General features: G+C 38.4%; 1 protein-coding gene across 2 annotated transcripts in view; it reads left to right on the top strand.

The window, feature by feature from the left end:
* FMN2 (formin 2) overlaps positions 1 to 19243 on the top strand; it is a 375250-nt gene that overhangs the window by 139561 nt on the left and 216446 nt on the right. For both annotated transcript variants that reach the window (XM_073899944.1, XM_073899942.1), the window contains exon 7: positions 14650 to 14737. In XM_073899944.1, coding sequence (XP_073756045.1) covers positions 14650 to 14737 — 88 coding nt within the window. The remainder of the gene's footprint in view (positions 1 to 14649; positions 14738 to 19243) is intronic.

Here is a 19243-nt window from a genome sequence, read left to right as displayed (position 1 = left end):
GCTTTTTAAACTGAAGTCTTAAATTTATATTAGGACAACCTAGTGAGAGATGTTGACAGACAAGGAGAGCACCCCTAGCCTCTTACTAGTAACCTTACCCAATTCCACAGCCATCAATATCTCCTTCTGAGGTTGACTCAGACTCACGGGCAGCTGTAACAAAGCAGGTAGCTCCCACCTAGGCAGAAGCTTGACATCTATGCCAAGAGACTCACCCAGGACTAAGAAGCAGGTAAACTGTGTCAGAATAGACTATGCTTTATTTTCAAGGTTGACTTCTAGATTCTTAATTAGTGAGGGATTCAGATATCTCACCAATTAGCAAACTGTACCTGTTTTGTTTCCCAGATTGTGCTGAAGCTGCCCAGGTAGACAGGGTTGTCTGGTGCCAACCAGATAGTCTGGAGATATCACTCCTGGGCATGTTCAGTGTCAATGCCTCCTCTGGTCTGCAGTGCCTTGGAATGTTGTTGGATGCCTGTGAGGCCGGCCACCCTGCCCTGAGGCTTAACAGTAATCGGAATAGGAGAAGGTGGTAGTGTAAATAAGACTGCAGTCCTCCTTGCTTGTGTATGTGGATGAAAAAATCCCTGATAACCTCTTGCTCTGTAAAATCCCATACGAACATTCTTTACTTTGGAGTGCAGACTAGTTAAGATTTAAGATGTTTGCTGTTTTCTTGAAATAGTATCAGACAGTACAGAGAAGGCTCTTGGTTCCTGATACTCATTGCCTCAAAAATCTAGAGACGACCATATCTTTCCAAAGTAAGAAAATTGAGTCCATATCAAAGTTATGAGATGACTAACGGTATATCTAAAGAGTTCTTAGAGAAACAGCTCTTTGTAAATTTGCTAGGGGGTGGGGATTAGCCAATGTGTGGGTTGTTCTCTCCATTCTAGAGTTTACCAAGCTGTATTTGGTTTATTCCTTATGACTTTCTATTATTGCTTGTTTTTTCTCTTGTTGGAATAAGCTCAAGTGCTTTTACAACATTATAGAATATAACTGCTACTTACTGGATTATTAAATTAACACCAACACCTTGCATTTGCTAGATGTTTTATACTTTAAAAATATCTCATGTTGCATATTTGATTGTCTTATATTAGTAGAATATTGCTTATGGATTATTAACTCTATTCTATAGGTAGGGAAGTTGAGATCATCTGGATAAAGAACTTGTTCAGTTACATACCTGCTAATTTAAGCAAAGACGTGGACTGAAATACAGATTTCTTACCTCCACACAATTCAAATTGTTAGAAATTCTGAGTCTGGGAATTATCCTCTCCCAGCATCTCCTTCTATTCTTAAGCTTTTTGTTTAGTTTTTACTGTTTCATATTTCTCATTTTCGCTTGTTACTTTCTCATTAGAATGTTCTTGGATGCTTTTTGGATCTGTTGCTCCTTGAGTGCGTTGCAAACCACTTGATATACTGCCTTGTGCTCTGAATATCTGTGTGAGAAACAGATATTTTTACATTCTATAATTCTGCTTTGGAATTTACCTCTACCTAATCTCTGTGGTTGACTCTTCTTATCTTACCCTACTCAGAGAAGGATTTGCCTTATTGGATCTGGCCATTTATCCCTCTAATCTAATATCAGTTTCCAGCAAGGCCCTGCCAAATCATTACAGGAGAAAGCAATGCACTCTCCCTGACTAGGAATTAGGAAACAAAACCCTTGCCATGACTCTGCATTTAGACTGTGAGCAAGTTATTTAGTTTCTTTCATGTGCGATTTCAATAGATTTTAAGAAACTGCAACTTCAAGTTATGTTTGTTGGATATTTAATGTCTAGCATTTGATGCATCTGCTTAATTATTTATGTCACATGGAATACTAGATAACATACATACTTTTCTAAAAGTTCTGAATTAGCTATAAACACCATTGTGGACTGATTAAATTATCATTTAAACATGGTTTTGGTTACATAATAAATATAGAGCACATTGGCTTTCTACTGTGTCTTGACATGACTCTGTCAAATTATATAAGTTCTTATCTCTCAGTTTTGACTTGAGTTTAGTTGTAGAATCACAACTAAGTCAGCAAATCTTTGAATACTTTCCTAAATTCCATCACCATTAGCTGTCGAGTTTTTAAGAAGATGCATATTCCAGGGCTTTATCCTAGAGAAAAATGACATTTCAAAGTGGAGAGTAGGAACCTTTGTTTAAGAAGCCACCTAGGTCATTCTGATGTATAGCTAAGGGTAAAAACTAGTTTTTGAAGGTTATAGGGGGTGGGAGTGCTTCTGAGGTAAACGAAGTGGTGTAGACAAGGCTCACTTATTCAGCAGACATGTACTGAATGCCTGCCCGTGGTGTATCCATCGTTGTGGGAGGGACTGAAGCACACAACAGGATAGCTTCAGCCTGAAGGTGCTGGTATCGTAGTGAGAATTATCCCAACAAGTTCTTTATGGTGTGTATATTATAGTAGGAGAGTGTACAGTCTTATGACAGTAGAGAAGAGGGTCCTAAATCAGCCCTGATAAGACTGGTATGAGACGTGGGAGGAGGTCCAGCAAAAGCATCCTAGGGGAATGATACTTTAACATCCTGTCCGGGGAGTTGTCTGAGTTTGTCCTTTCGGCAATAGAAAGTAGAGCAGAAAAATACGGGGCCATTAAATGTCTGTTAAGAGGAATGCCATGGTGAAAGCAGCCTTTAAAGGATGGTGGTCTGAGAGCAGGACTGGGGCCCTAGAGGCAGAAAACTCCCACACTGTGTGAGTAGGTGAAAAGAAATTGCACCAGGGTGGTGGTAGTCGAAGAGAGGAAGGTAAGATAAGGAAACATCGGTGGACTTTGATGTGTGACTGGATATGGAAATGAAGAGGAGACATGGGTCAAAGGTCTCCATACCGCTGTCAGGCTGGTGGTACCCCTGGCTGAGATATAGGGGCTGTGGACTAGAGGTAGGTGAACAGAGAATGATGAATTCCTCCATCTTCTTGGTCTTCTGTGTGTTTGCCCCTATGTCTAATAGAATGCCTATACTTAATGGATGCCTTAGTTAAAATATTGGTTTGGCTGTATCCACTGTGACCTATAAACGATGGAAAGTTAATTTCCCTCTTTATGGAAATGGGTCTGGACAGGTAAGTGTCCAGGGAGATAGGATGGCTCGATTCCACCAGGTTGTCCAGAAATTGATTTCCAAGCTCTTTTGTTGCTTCACTGCCCCTAGGGTATATTATGGCTGAAGATGGCTTATTTCCATAATTCTGTCTTTAAGCAGAATTCAAGAAGGAAAGAGGAAGTAGAGAGCAGAGAGATTCCTTTCTGGGGCTGTACTGTACTGTTCTCTACATTCTGTTGTCTATACCTTGGTCACATGGCTATATCTAGGTAGAAAGTAGGCTGTGAAAAATGCTGTGTTAGCTGGCCAGCCATATAACCACTAAAACTCAGAAGTTCTATTGATGAATAATCAAGAGGATTTTGTGGCATAAGTTCTTAAACATGGGACCTGCTGCAAAGGCCCTTATTTTTGTTGAATGAATGTGCTTAGTATTTGGTCAATGCTGAGTTGGAGAAGGAGGGAAGGCCTCCAAGTGGAAGTGCCCAGAAGATAATTGAAGACGTACACTTGTAGTCAGAACTGTGAGCAATCTATACAACATAAATTTGTGAGGCCCTTCTAAAGACTATGGATGAACTTTTTAGACTAGAGAGAAAAGCACTTAAAAAAAAGGCAGCAAAAGGGCCTTGCAGTGCTTGTAGGTTAGGTGGTAGGAAGTGGAGAGAGAATCCAGGGAAATAATTGGAGAAATAACCATCTAAAGATACTGCAAAACACTGTTTCCTGAGGCAGGAAGAGAAACATATGATATTGCGGAAAGGATAAAAAATTAAGGAGGACAAAAATAAAAGATGTAGGGGACAAGGCAAGTGTATGAGGGGAGAGAGCTGACTGTTGAACAGAACAGAAATTTCAGCTAAGATTTGTAGCTTGCCAACATTAGGCTCCATTCAGAGCCTCAGATAAGATGGGCCAGTCTACAGAGGGAATCCTGGTCTGTCACAGAAGGACGTTGTTTAGAAGACATATAGTAAAGATTCTTTTGAAAGTATGGAAATATGTCCATGAAGCTGTTGGTGTGATTGTGAGTGAGGGATGATACTATGCTGGTTTATTCTTTACTACTGTTTTGATGCTGAAACTGACACTTAAAGATCAGGTATGATTTTTGTAAACAGTAAAAAAACAACACATTAATTTCTATAAATAGCTTCATTTAGGTTAGTTTTTTTTATAATCAATAAGTAGTGTGAACCACATTTGATTAATTGGGAAGTTCAGATCAGTCTCAAAGAAAGGATTTTGCATATGTGGTGTTTCAATTCTCTGGAGTATTGTGGTGGAAAGAAGAATCTCCTAAATTCACTCAGGGGCCTCATATTCTGGTATCTGTGTCACGTCATTCCCTCGAAGTATACTTCTGACTTGTTTTGCTTACACTATCTAATTGGGAACAAATCTGATATGTGTGTTTTTTTTTTTTCTGTCTTTGTTTTAACTGACCCGGAAGTGAGGCCTGTTCAACAGCCAAGGAAACTGACACAGACGCCATCTTTAGCTTCCTTTATTTCTGAACTTAATAAAAAGGAAATCTAGGTACAAGCTAAATGGTTTAGTAATTTGTTTGAATTTGTTAGATCTTATTGATCATTACTGCCCAGTAGAAATATAATGCAAGCCACATACACAATTTTTCATTTTCTAGTAGCCACATTAAAAAAAAGTATAGAGACAGGCAAAATCAAATTCTTTTTTAAAAAAACAAATCTTTTAAGTCTGCTTATTTCAAATGCCTGACTAGCCATATGAGCTAGTTGCTCAGTATTGGACAGCACGGTTCTAGAGAATTCATCAATAATCTTTTGTTCTTTTTTATTCTAATGTTGACATAGGTCTGTTGATTGGAGGTCTACCATGACAAAGTTCATTAAGGATTTGTCCTTAGTTTTAAGTGTGGGAGTTATACTGGGCACTAATGCTAATAAATAATGTTTAGTGAATTAGTATTCTGTTGCTTTTACTTTTCAACTTGGACATCTTAAAAGTAAAACAGCTAGTTATTTTACCAGCCACATGGATTTATTTGGGTTTGCCTAGGATGATGTGGGCAGAGGCAGCAAAGTAAAATGGTCTTCATCTGGGGACCACTGGGGTCCTGCAGTCTGACTGAGAGTTCTGCTGCTGTCTTTACCCTGAGGTTGTAAGGAAAGGTACGGGGAGTTATGGGTAGATTTTGAGTTAATGTCTTCCTTATCATTCTCGCCTTCCTTCCCCAGTGCCTGAGTCCATTAAGGCTGCTATAAAAGAAAGTCATAGACTTGGTGGCTAATGAACAACAGAGATCTATTTCTCACAGTTGTGGAGGGTGGGAAGTCCAAGATCAAGGCACTGGCAGATTCACTGTCTGGGTTGGAGCCTTCTCCCTGATAGCCATCTTTTTGCTGTGTCCTTACATGGCAGAAGGGACGAAGGGTCTCTTTGGGGCCTCTTTTATAAGGGCACTAATCCCATTATTGATTGAATGATGTATGTATTTATGTATTTATTTATTTTATTTTTTTATTATGTTAGTCACCATACAGTACTTCATTAGTTTTTGATGTAGTGTTCCATGATTCACTGTTTGCATATAACACCCAGTGCTCATTGCAGTACGTGCCCTCCTTAATACCCATCACCAGGCTACCCCATCCCCCCACCCGCCTCCCCTCTGACACCCTCAGTTTGTTTCCCAGAGTCCAGAGTCTCTCATGGTTCGTCTCCCCCTCCGATTCACCCCCTTCATTTTTCCCTTCCTTCTCCTAATGTCCTCCATGCTATTCCTTATGTTCCACAAATAAGTGAAACCACATGATAATTGACTTTCTCTGCTTGACTAATTTCACTTAGAATAATCCCCTCCAGTTTTATCCACGTTGATACAAATGGTGGGTATTAATCCTTTTTGATGGCTGAGTAATATTCCATTGTATAGATGGACCACATCTTCTTTATCCATTCGTCTGTTGAAGAGCATCTCCGCTCCTTCCACAGTTTGGCTATTGTGGACTTTGCTGCTATGAACATTGGGGTGCAGGTGGCCCTTCTCACTACATGTGTATCTTTGTTGTAAATACCTAGTAGTGCAATTGCTGGGTCATAGGGTAGCTCTATTTTTAACTTTTTGAGGAACCTCCATACTGTTTTCCAAAGTGGCTGTACCAATTTGCATTCCCACCAAGTGTAAGAAAGTTCCATTTTCTGCACATCCTCTCCAACATTTGTTTTCCTGTCTTGTTAATTTTTGCCATTCTAACTGGTGTAAGGTGGTGTCTCAGTGTGGTTTTGATTTGAATTTCCCTGATGGCTAATGATGTTGAACATCTTTTCATGTGTCTGTTACCTATTCATATGTCTTCTTTGGAGAAGTGTCTGTTCATGTCTTCTGCCCATTTTTTGACTTGATTATTTGTTTTTTGGGCGTTGAGTTTGAGAAGTTTTTTATGGGTCTTGGATACCAGCCTTTTATCTGTGATGTCATTTCCAACTATCTTCTCCCATTCCATGGGTTGCCTCTTAGTTTTGTTGACTGTTTCCTTTGCTGTGCAGAAGCTTTTAACCTTGATGAAGTCCCAAAAGTTCATTTTTGCTTTTGTTTCCCTTGCCTTTGGTGACATGTCTTGAAAGAAGTTGCTGTGGCCGATGTTGAAGAAGTTACTGCCTATGTTCTCCTCTAGGGTTTTGATGGATTCCTGCCTCACATTGAGGTCTTCCATCCATTTTGAGTTTATCTTTCTGTATGGTGTAAGAGATTGGTCCAGTTTCATTCTTCTGCATGTGGCTGTCCAATTTTCCCAGCACCATTTATTGAAGAGACTTTTTTTCCATTGAATATTCTTTCCTGATTTGTCTAAGATTAGTTGACCACAGAGTTGAGGGTCCATTTCTGGGTTCTCTATTCTGTTCCATTGATCTGTGTGTCTTTTTTTGTGCCAGTACCATGCTGTCTTCATGATCACAGCTTTGTAATAGAGCTTGAAATCAGGCAATGTGATGCCCCAGCTTTGTTTTTCTTTTTCAACATTCCCTTGGGGATTTGGGGTCTTTTCTGGTTCTATACAAATTTTAGGATTGTTTGTTCCAGCTCTTTGAAAAATGCCATTGGTATTTTGATCTGGATGGCATTGAAAGTATAGATTGCTCTGGGCAGCATAGACATTTTAACAATGTTTATTCTTCCAATTCATAGCATGGAAGGTTTTCCGTCTATTTTTGTCTTCTTCAATTTCTTTCATAAGTGTTCTCTAGTTTCTAGAGTAGCATGAACTAATCCCATTTTTGAGGGTTCCACTCTTATGACTAATCACCACCCTGAGGCTCCACATCCTGATACCATCACATTGAGCATGAGGCTTCAACATAGATTTTGGGAGACACAAATATTCAGTCTGTGGCACCTAAGTCCTGGCCTTTGTCCAGGTGCTCCCATCTCAATCTGTCCTAGAGAAGGACCAGTTTTTAAATCCCCAATCCATTATGTTCTAATACTTTTGTAAACTACAATATAAATGAATATACTACACAAATGAAATTAGAAGAACCCAAAGAAAGACATACAAATCTAAATTCAACAGATAAAACGTCACTCCATCATATTGCTGTAAAATTTCTAGTACTTGCTCTCAATTTCTGTACATATTTATTTCTAACTGGACAGGTAACACACAGGACTTCGCAGCAACCTATGGTCTACATTTTGTGTAGGTAACACTTTTTTACATCTGCAGTACTCCTCATATAAACCTCTGTATAAAGCATGTCCTCTACTTTTCAGATCAGGACAGGAGGATCAAAGTGATTTAGTAAGATGCCCAGAGGATGTGCCAGTAATGGAGCTGGAATTTTGACCCAGAGTTGCAGCTAACCCACAAGGAGTCTTTGTTAGAATTAGGGAAAGGTAGCCCTTTCCCTGGGTGGGCTGGCTCCCCCCTCACTCTGCGTGCTTTGTGGAGCATAGCCTGAACTATGTAGGATATGGTCCTATCAGACTCACGCGTGCTCTCCCTACCTCCCTTTGCCAGGATAGAAGGATAAGGGAGTGGGCAGTGGAAAGAAGAGGTAAAGTGGAGACTAAGTTTTGTCTCTGTCATTTTAGTGTACATTTTCATAGAATGGTGCTTGAAGTTGAGAAAGAAAACAAAATTCAAGTTTCTGAAAATGGGTAGTTTTCAGAATTTCTAGTTGCAAGTTGTGCTCCATCTTAAGCTTTTGATGTACCTATTTAATTAGTGTGTACTATCCTGGGACTCCCATTATTATAAATTTCCATACAGTCAGCCAGGTAGTGGGTTTTCAAAATAACACAGAAACATTAATATTTTACAATCTACAAAAATATGTGTGAATACATCCTTGTTTTTTTTTTTTTTGAGACTTTATTTATTTATTTGACAGAGAGAGAGAGAGAGCACAAGCAAGGGGAGTGGCAGGCAGAGGGAGAAGCAGGCTCCCTGCCAAGCAGGGAGCCCAATGCAGGACTCAGTCCCAGGACCCTGGGATCATGACCTGAGCTGAAGGCAGACGCTTAACTGACTGAGCCACCCAGGCGCCCTGACTACATCTTTGTCATCTTTGCTGCTTCTACCATCCCCCATAATTCTACTATAAGTTTCAAGTACTGGCTTAGTTTATAATTAAATGAAGAAATTTAAAAAAAAAGCATGGACAGTAGAAATAGACCAAGTATATCTCCTTGATACAGTAATCATTCAAGCCACAAATTAGTTAATGTTAATTTGAAACACATTTCTAGTTATGCAGCCTAATTATATTAACTATGTTAGGATTGTAAAAGTTTGACTGGGGCCATATGTACAGTTTTGTTTTCTTTCTATGGCCTAAAATTGCACCTGGTTAAAGCAGACATGCCATTGGTCATGTCGGATGCTAGGAAGAGAATTAAGGGAGAAGTCATTTGCAACCACTGGAAAACTACTCTGAACTAATAAAGGTCCGGATTTCTTAGGAAATTACATGAGAGGATGGTGAGATTATTAATTCTTTAGTAGACTTAAACTGAGCAATGAAAAGTTGACAGATATTTTATTTTTGAGAAACCATTTGAAATGCTTCCCTAAGTATAGCTATTACTTTGTATAGCTATTACTATCAAAGTGAATACACTTTTTGCTAGGTATATTCCCAAGAGTGTCAGGTGCATTATGCTGAATACCCACTACAGCTTTTTGAAGTTGATGGTGCTGTTTTTTTTTTTTTTTAAATAAGGAAACTGAGTCTTTAGGATGTTGGAGTAACTTTTCCAGAAAGCTCTCCCCAGACCTAGGAATCAGAATCTGCATTTTAAAAAAGATCCTAGATGACTCATGTGCATATTAAAGTTTGAAAAGTAATGGTTTATTTTCCAGAGTCCATGTTCATAATCCCTACAGAGTCCTGCCTCCTTGGGTAATCTAAGATAAAACTTTATTAAGAATATTAGCTGAATCTAATATGTGAAGTTAGATAAATTCAAATAATCCTTTTTTTCTGGTTATATGTTCTAATTTTTATAGATTTCCAATTTGTTGATTCTGCATTTTCCATTTTTCAACTATGTTTTCTGAGATCAATTTCTAAGAGTCAACTCTCTCCTCTCCATTGCACCTATAGTACCTGGATTCTAAGAATGTTCTAGTTTGATAGTTTCAGGTTCTTGTTATCCAGGGTGTTTGTTTTTTAAAGATTTTATTTATTTATTTGTCAGAGAGAAAGAGAGAGGGAGAGAGAGAACAAGCAAGAGGAGCAGCAGAGGGAGAAGCAGGCTCCCCGCTGAGCAAGGAGCCTGATGCAGGACTCCATCCTAGGACCCTGAGATCATGACCTGAGCTGAAGGCAGCTGCTTAACTGACTGAGCCACCCAGGTGCCCCATCCAGGGTGTTTTTTAAAAGAAAGATAAATAATGACTATGGTTTGTAACATAAAAGTTGAGTTACTTTAGGGAACTATAGAGTAGATCCTTTTAAACATCTGTCCTTTCTTGTGTATATGCCTTCTAGAAAGTGACGGATAGTTCTTATTCCTACCTATAATCTTAGGGATTTAAATGTAAAATAATAGTTTATAATAAGTTCATTTGAATTATACAGAAAAAGCAAGTGAACAGTCTAAGTGACATTTTATTTTATTTTTTAAATTGATGTATAGTTGACACACAGTGTTACATTAATTTCAGGTGTACAGCATAATGATTCAACATCTTTATATGTTATGCTATGCTCACCACAAGTGTAGCTGCCATCTGTCCCCATACATCACTATGATAGTATCATTGGCTATATTCTCTATGCTATATTTTTATTCCTATGATTTATTCATCCCTTAATGGGGAGCCTGTCTCTCCCACTCCTCTTCACCCATTTTGCCCATCCTCCCACCTTCTTCCCCTCTGACAACAAATAATTTGTTCTCTGTTTATGGGTCTATTTTTGTTTGTTTGTTTGTCTGTTCATGTGTTTTTCTTTTTTTTAGATTCCATATGTAAGTGAGATTATATGGCATTTGTCTTTCTCTGACTTATTTCACATAGCCCAGTAACCTATAGGTCAACCATGTTGTCACAAATGGCAAGATTACATTCCTTTTTATGGCTGAGTAATATTCCAGTGTATGTATATACTATATCTTCTTTATCCATTCATCAGTCAGTGGACACTTAGCTTGCTTCCATATCTTGCCTATTGTAAATAATGCTGCAGTAAACATTGGGGTGCATATGTCTTTTCAAATTGGTGTTTTCATTTCCTTTGGATAAATACCCAATAGTGGAATTCCTAGATCATATGGTATTTCTATTTTTAATTTTTTGAGGAACCTCAACACTGTTTTCCACAGTGACCACACCAATTTACATTCCCACCAGCAGTGCATGAGTGTTCCTTTCTCTTCATATCCTCCCCAGTACTTATTATTTCTTGTCTTTTTTATACTAGCCATTCTGACTGATGGAGGTTATACCTCATTCTGGTTTTGATTTGCATTTCTTTGACGATTAGTGATGTTGAGCATCTTTTCTTGTGCCTCTTGGTCATCTGTATGTCTTCTTTGGAAAAATGTCTATTCAGGTTCTCTGCGCATTTCTTAATTGGGTTATTATTATTATTACTGGTACTGAATTATATAAGTTCTTTATATATTACTGGATATATCATTTGCCAAAATCTTCTCCCACTCAGTATGTTGCCTTTTCATTTTGTTGATGGTTTCCTTCATATGCAAAAGCTCTTTATTTTGGTGTAGTTCCAATAATTTATTTTTGCTTTTGTTTCCCTTGCCTGAGGAGACATATCTAGAAAAATGTTGCTAAGGCCCATGTCAAAGAGATTACTGCCTATGTTGCTTTTCTAGGAGTTTTATGGTTTCATGTCTCAAATGTAGGTCTTTAATCCACTTTGAGTTTGTTTTTGTGTATGGTGTAAGAAAGTTGTCTACCTTCATTCTTCTGCACGTAGCTGTCCAGTTTTCCCAGCACCATTTATGGAAGAGACGGTCTTACCCCACTATATATTTTTATCTCCTTTGTTGTAGGTTAATTGGCCATATAACTGTGGGTTTATTTCTGGGTTTTCTATTCTGTTACATTGATCTATATGTCTGTTTTTGTACCATACTGTTTTGATTATTATAGTTTTGTGGTGTGCCTTGAAATCTGGGATTGTGATAACCTCTAGTTTTGTTCTTCTTTTTTAAGATTGCTTTGGCTACTTAGGGTCTTTTGTGGTTCCATACTACTTTTAGGATTATTTGTTCTAGTTCTATGAAAAATTGTATTGGTATTTTGATAGGGATTGCATTGAATCTGTAGATTCCTTTGGGTAGTATGGACATTTTAGCAATATTAATTCTTTCAACTAATACTCTGAGACCTATAAAAAATTGATGAAAGAAATTGAAGATGACATAAACAAATGCAAAGATATTCCATGCTCATGGACTGGAAGTCTGTACGACCTTTTAAAAGACTAATGTGTAAATATGAGCCACTCAGGTTTAAAGAGATAGGAAGGACATGCAAATAGCAGCACTCTTAGAGATGGTACTTGGAAATCAGTTTGGAGAATGGACAGGAAGCAGTGAGAGTTATCAGTGATTCTAGAGTCACTTAAAAGGTTTTTTTGAAGTGCAGACTGAGGAAAATCTGGTTTTGCCCACACTTTCTGGTTAGTAGGTTTGTGATAGGGCCCATGATTTTGCATTTTTAAAAAGTTTCCAGGTGATGATCATGCCTGCTGTTCCAGGGAGCACACGTTGAGAGCTACTGCACTAGATTTGGGAGGCTAGTTAGAATTTTTTTGCATTGATCTATTAAGATAAAACATAGAAATAAATGCTGACAATAGAGTTGAAGAGGGAGGGTGGGTTCCAAAAATATAGAGTAGTTACAATTGACAGGACTTGTTAACAGACCAGAATATACAGATGAAGTAGAGGTAGAGTCTAGTCTAGAAGAGTCTAGATTGATTTCAAGATTTCTAACTTTAGTAGGTGGGTGGAATATTGTGGTGCCATTATCTTAACATATGGAATAAAAGAGGAGAAGATTGATAGGTTTTGGGGTGGACCTGATGACGAATTTGGTCTTAGACATGTCAAATGGAGATTTATGTGCAGATATCTGTTAGGAAAGTAGGATACTGTAGAGTTGAAGTTACAGTTATAAGAATGAATTTATAAGTGTTGGCATGTATGTCTATAGAGGAGAAATTATAGGTCATAAAGTCAACAGAATAAAGTACTCAGAACAGAACTCTGAAATATGCCAGTATTTAAGGTGAAATCAGAATAATTCACCTTGAAAAGGCCCGAGAAGGGCTGCCAGGAGCTGTGGAATAAAGAGTTTCTATAAGGGTGTGATCTGCCTGTCAGCACTGCAGAAAGGTCAATTGACATATGGATGCCAATGCATTTAGTTTTGTCAGAGTACCACGGATCAGACCCAGATTGTATTTACCTGACATTAGAAAATGTTTCTGAGGACAGAATACATGCCTTTTGTTTTTCTGATATTAAGTTTCTATTCACTTCTGAAGAAGATAACATTATTGATAGGAATACTTGGGGTATGAATGGATTTGTATTCAAGTTCTAAGCTAATATTGTAGCTGAACTTTAATAAAATGTTTCAAGAGCAAATTAAGAATCACAATTTATATACATATGTGTATGTGTGTGTGTATACATATATATTCTTTTGAGGAAGCACGGTCTCTTGTGGGGTATTATTCCTTTCTACAAGAAGCTTGCAGAAATGAGTGTGGAGGTTTTTGTGGTTGGTCCGTTTGTTTTATTCTCTACCCCCATCCCTGCTGGGGAACCAAGAATGCTATTATTGCTGTTAAGAATATTGTTTTACTCTGAAACTTTGTGTGACAGCTGGACATGATTATTTTATTAGTTTACTGACTGGCACAACTTAAAAAAGAAAGACAAGGTCAACAAATGTGATAGATATTAGGGCAGCTATCACTTCTGATAATCGGACCATAACCTTTTTTCCCCCTTTTCCTCCAGTGTTTTTTCTAAACAGACTTATAACAAAACCATGACAGTAAATAGAAATTGCTGCCCTTCAGGACCTGGGATAATGGTTTCATAAGCAGGATTTATCAGTGGTGTGTCAGTATCTGGAAAACATAGTTTAAATTTGTATGTCCAAAGCAGCATGCCCACCTCTATTTTAGGAAAACTTCTTGTGGGGTGTGTGGATTGACTGACTCGTTAGGACTCTCTGGAAAGACAGATTTGAGATTGAGCAGACATAGCTCTTTGGATTTGCTGCTTGTATTCCTCTATTAATTAGTTGGAAAGTTCCCCACAAAACGTGGGCCAAATGAAGAATGAGAGGGAATGCCAGTAAGACAGTGAGCTTTATGAAGGATCAGAATCAAAGGACGTTTTCTCTTTTGTGCTCAAACAGGTCTGATCTAACAGATTCTCTGTGTGTAGACTTTACCCTTTGCTTGTTGACCAGTGTTTTATGGCCCAACATTATAAAAGGAACACTTAAAATCTCAGGCTGCAAATTTTCAAATGTGTAAATGTTATTTCATGGAGACCAAGCTATTAGAAATTTGACTTGCTGACAGATTAGTCTTTTATTTATTTATTTATTTATTTATTTATTTATTTATTTATTTATTTATTTATAAGATTTTATTTATTTATTTGACACAGAGAGAGAGACACACAGTGAGAGAGGGAACACAAGCAGGGGGAGTGGGAGAGGGAGAAGCAGGCTTCCTGCCGAGCGGGGAGCCCGACGCGGGGCTCAATCCCAGGACCCTGGGATCACGACCTGAGCCAAAGGCAGACGCTTAACAACTGAGCCACCCAGGCGCCCCCAGATCAGTCTCTTAAAAAGCTGGTAAAGAGCCTGCCGTTGAGGCTGATGGCTGAGGATGGTGGATTTTGAAGATGGAAGACATAAAACATGAAAGTTCTTTCCAGATCAGTTGGAATACTTAAAGTAATGATGTTAAGCTATATGTTCTTCATTTAGGATTAAAAAGAACATGTTATCAAGTATATCATTGGAATTCAAATTAACATTTTCCCCTTTTCCTTTCTTTGAGCAGGTGGTCAAGTTATTAAGCAACAAAAGATCACAAGCAGTTGGAATATTAATGTCTAGCCTTCATTTAGATATGAAAGATATACAACATGGTGAGTATAAACATAAAAATTCAGCTTTTGAATACCCACATTTGGGCTGACAGATGTGCTGTTTGGTGGTAAAGTTATTTTAGAGTTTTTGAGATTAGTCTGTTTCCTGTAAGTGCTACCAAACTTTCTACCATGATCATTTCTGGAGGGGTTACTAGTAACTTGACTTTTATGTTGTTTCTATATTTTGCTAAAAGCCTGATTCTCATGTGACGTATTTCATCTGCATTAGTAAAGATTTCATTTTTAATTCATCAGAAATACTGGTCCCACTGTGCTCTGTAGCAAATTAGACTATATCTGAGGTATTTACTTCGGGATGCCGTGCTCAAAGAGTGACTGATAAACAGGAGTGATAGTGGTATGTCTTAGCTATTGAAAATACCTGAAAATAGTATACTGGAGGATAAATATGTTGAGACTTGAATCTCAAGTGTCTGATGAGCTAACATAAATTTTCTAACAGATTGGCTTCAACCATGTAGGAGTTACATGGATGCTTATTTTATTGTTATTATTTCAAGAATGTTTTTATGATTAGAGATGTCGAATAGTAGACTGGATTGCCATGTATAGTAATTAAAAGAAAACTCAAGTGTTCAAGAGGCTGAATGATTGTTTGTTGCGGATGTCTATAAAGCACTGGACAGGTGAGGGGGCATGTTCACTGAGTCCACCTGTCCTCCCTTCCCCAGATACGATGAGATGCTGAAAGAATCACAAAAGCGAATTTATTATGTATAACTTTTTAGGGTGGAAAACGGTCCCTCTTCTTTCAGTCATTTGGTATGACTATATGTAAACCCCTGGGCTTTTCTATGCATAGAGGGATTGAATTATTTTTTTCTAATAACCATCAAAGATAGTTTCAAATGATTCTTGCCCACTTATATTACTGTTGGTGATCCAGACACATGGAAGCAGTCATATCAGGGCCTGTTGTTATTTCTTTCATGTTGTTGTTTTAATTTATATCTTTAACCAGGCTTATAAAATATTCTCCCTGTTTAGAGTTAGGCTGATTTCAACGTTTTGTAAGTGGCTTTAGTGTCAATACTTTAAATACTTGAAATCCACCCTATAATTGACAGGCATTCCTGGGCCATATCTTCCTATCACATTTATGCTGAGAGATATTGCCCAAAGGTGAATAGAGGAAATATATTTATATTCAGAACGTCCCATAAGCTGTCCAGAGCCTTAGAATAGATTTAAAGCAGATTGATTTATCCAAGGGAATGCCAGTTTACCTATTAAAGAAATATGGTTTCAAGTATAACCCAGACTTTATAAATCATGAAAACATTTAACTGGCTTTCTAGCTTACCCCTTTATGAATGTGGATTCTATTTGTTAGCCTTAAAATACTGTGTGGAATAATTCATAAATAGCGCAAGCCTGGTATGCTCTGTCAATTGATGAGTAACTCTTAATCATAATTTAAGTTTTTATTAAACTGTTTTGATGGTGAGGAGACTTCCTCAAACTGAAGCACTGGGGGTAGTAGTCACAGAACAGGACGCCAAGGCTGGCGCCAAGAAGTACTTGGCGTTTCTAAAGCTGGCAGATGTAGCCCAGTTAAGTCATAGAATGAAATCTGAAAATAATGATATGGTCCTTTCCTTCAGTCAAATATTCAACCCGGGTTGAGTTAATAATGAGAACCTTATGAACAAAGGAGTCCGCCTAACATCTGTGTCTGTGGTAAAGCCAGTGAGAGTTCATTGAAAACTTGCTAGTTTAACATGCAATGCTAACAATAACATGGCATGAACGTCAGTAGTTGAAGGGTCACACAGAATTATGCATAAACTTTATCCTATTAGGATGTGAAGTGATTGCTTGAGTCACTTTGAAACCCTGTACATGGTTTTCTAAAAAGCAGCCGCTTTAAAAATTAAGTCTGAAGAAGCAAGTGGTATGCCTTGCAGTGAATAAAGGTCCTGTTCTGTCTCAGTATGTTGTCTGGAACCATGATTTACATGTGAGAGTCACTCGTGGCCTCTAGAATAAACTTGACTTCTATCAGGATATGCCTCCACTGAGAAATCCACAGAAGCATAAACATCATTGATTTGGGTTGTAGAAGCAGCCACAGAATTTATCCAGACCTCTAGTATCATCTTGTAGAAGAGCAAACGAAGACCTTTTGGTGGTTAGGTTTCTTTTTCAAGGTTGCAAAGCACGTTAGTGGAACAGACTAAACTTGGGCCCAGCCCTCTTCACTCTCTGGTCCTGTTCTTTTCATTCATGTGAGCTGCTTTTTCAAGATTGTGCTTTTTCTACAACCAGCATTGGTATCTTGAAAACAGAGTATATGTAACACAGCAGGAATTTTTTTTCTCTTTCTCTCTTTTCTCTCACCAAAACTCCAAAAAAGGTTAGGGTTGAGTTTACTTTGTAATGTTTCTATTTTTAAAGCGCCATGTTAGAGTAATTAGCATGGAAGGCTTGGATTAGAGGTGCCAAACGTCTAATCGTGGTCTTGCCACCATGTCCGCTGAACACCACACCCTGCTCAGACTCAAAGATTATTTTCTGCAATAGCACATGTAGAGTTCTCAGTGTCACATTGAGTCAAAGGGCAGAGAGGGAAGAAAGGATCGGTTTCTTGACTAAGTTTACTAATGTGGCAATACAAGTGAGGCAGTCCCAAATAATTAACTGCGTGTGTGCAGGTGCATACGCGCGCGCGCATGCACACAAAGGTTACAGTGAGGACATGAGCAGCTCTAATGCAGTTGTCAATGTGTTCTGGTATCTTCTAAACTATTCTGTAAATTATCACAGTTTTCCAATGGGAAGGGTGAAACTGTGGTGTGCCACCTCTGGAAAAAAACAAAACAAAACAAAACAAAAACACTCCAATGGTTTAGAATAATTTAAAGTCTAGGATGAAGGTGCTTTTCAGAAATGATTTACCTAGTGTGCTAGAGCTTAGGGTCATTATGGCTTTAGGATCTCATTAATTCAAGCTCTAGGGATCCCCTGAGGCAATGCTAACTGCTCATCCATTGCTGAGTTGATTTCCCTGGGTGCATAGCCCTTTGAGTTCCAGTTTATTGTCACCTAAGTCTAGAATCTCTACTTTGTGTGGGCCCTGAGCCTTAATGTTTGGCCTTTGGCTCCATCAGGCTGTCAATAGAAAGTTCAGGTTCCTTGGGATAGGGCTAAAGCAGTTTCTGAACTGGCTAATTTTTCTGCATTCTCTCTTGTTTAGTATGGTAATTCCCCTCTTGGATGCTTTTTGATGCTTTTCAGATATTTGATAAATATATTTTATCCTGCATTTTAAATTACTCTCAATGGGAGGATTGATTCAAATCATCTAGCCTGTTATTTTCATGATGAGAGTATCCTACAGCTCGGTAGTTGAGTTTTGTGAAAAGAGATTGAAGTTTGTATACAGCCTTCCATCCGTACTTCGGGAGTCAGTGTGGTCGTCACAGCTCCAGGATCGTTTTGGTAGAAAATAGTACCTGCAGAGCAGTTTGAAATTTCATAGGGCTTGGTTTTATCCCCTACAGTCTCACCACTAGGTAGAATATCCATATAATTTATCATCCAAACCATGATACCTTTGAGAGTGGAAGGGGGTGCTGTGAGTAATATTGCTTGGCACACCAGGAGTAGAGTAACTCTACTATCGGATCAAATGGAAAAAAGTTTCTGATATCATTCTCCTTCATGTATGTATATTTATAATACAACTATTTATTGGCCAGGGAATTAAACAGTTTGAAAAGCCTGCTTTGTAAACCTGAGGTTGTCTAGCTCTCTGTCCTTTTGGGACTCTCCTCAATATCTTGTCTGAAAGATTTGTTCCGATTTGATGCAAACACATCACAGAGGTAGGAATCTGTTACCCTTATAATCTGTAGCTGGCAACTAGAAATCGAACTCAGCCGGTAGCTGGCCCGAGGACCAGTTAGGGACTAAGCCTCTGGCAGCGACCTTAAAGATCCAAGCTATAGACTCCCATAAGTTTGCATGCTGTCTGTGCACAGGGGTGGAATGGAGCATCTCTAAGAGATTTTAGCTACTCCACGTGTCTTGTATCCTTTTAGTTTCACCAGTAAATGCCCACTTGACATGTTAGAATGCTAATTAGCAAAGCCTCAGTTACTGATCTAGTAACTTGTAATAACTGCCCCTGAAGTATGGCCTTTCTTTTTCTATAATTTAAATTCAATTAGCCAACATATAGTACATCATTAGTTTCAGATGTAGAGTTCAATAATTCATCATTTGCATTTAACACCCAGGGCTCATTATATCAGGTGCCCTCCTTAATGCCCATCACACAATTACCCCATACCCCTACCCACCTCCCCTCCAGCAACCCTCAGTTTGTTTCCTATAGTCAAGAGCCTCTCTTGGTTTTTCTCCCCCTCTGATTACTTCCCATTCAGTTTTCCCTCCCTTCCTCTATGATCAGGAATTCTGCAACATGGCAGGATATAAAAGCAATGCACAGAAATCAGTTACATTTCTATACACAAACAA

The sequence above is a fragment of the Callorhinus ursinus genome, unplaced genomic scaffold (genome assembly GCF_003265705.2).
Source record: "Callorhinus ursinus isolate GAN/ISIS: 27379988/994484 unplaced genomic scaffold, GSC_fseal_2.0 scaffold13, whole genome shotgun sequence".
Taxonomy (NCBI): Eukaryota; Metazoa; Chordata; class Mammalia; order Carnivora; family Otariidae; genus Callorhinus; species Callorhinus ursinus.
This window is presented reverse-complemented; position numbering and strand designations above follow the sequence as displayed.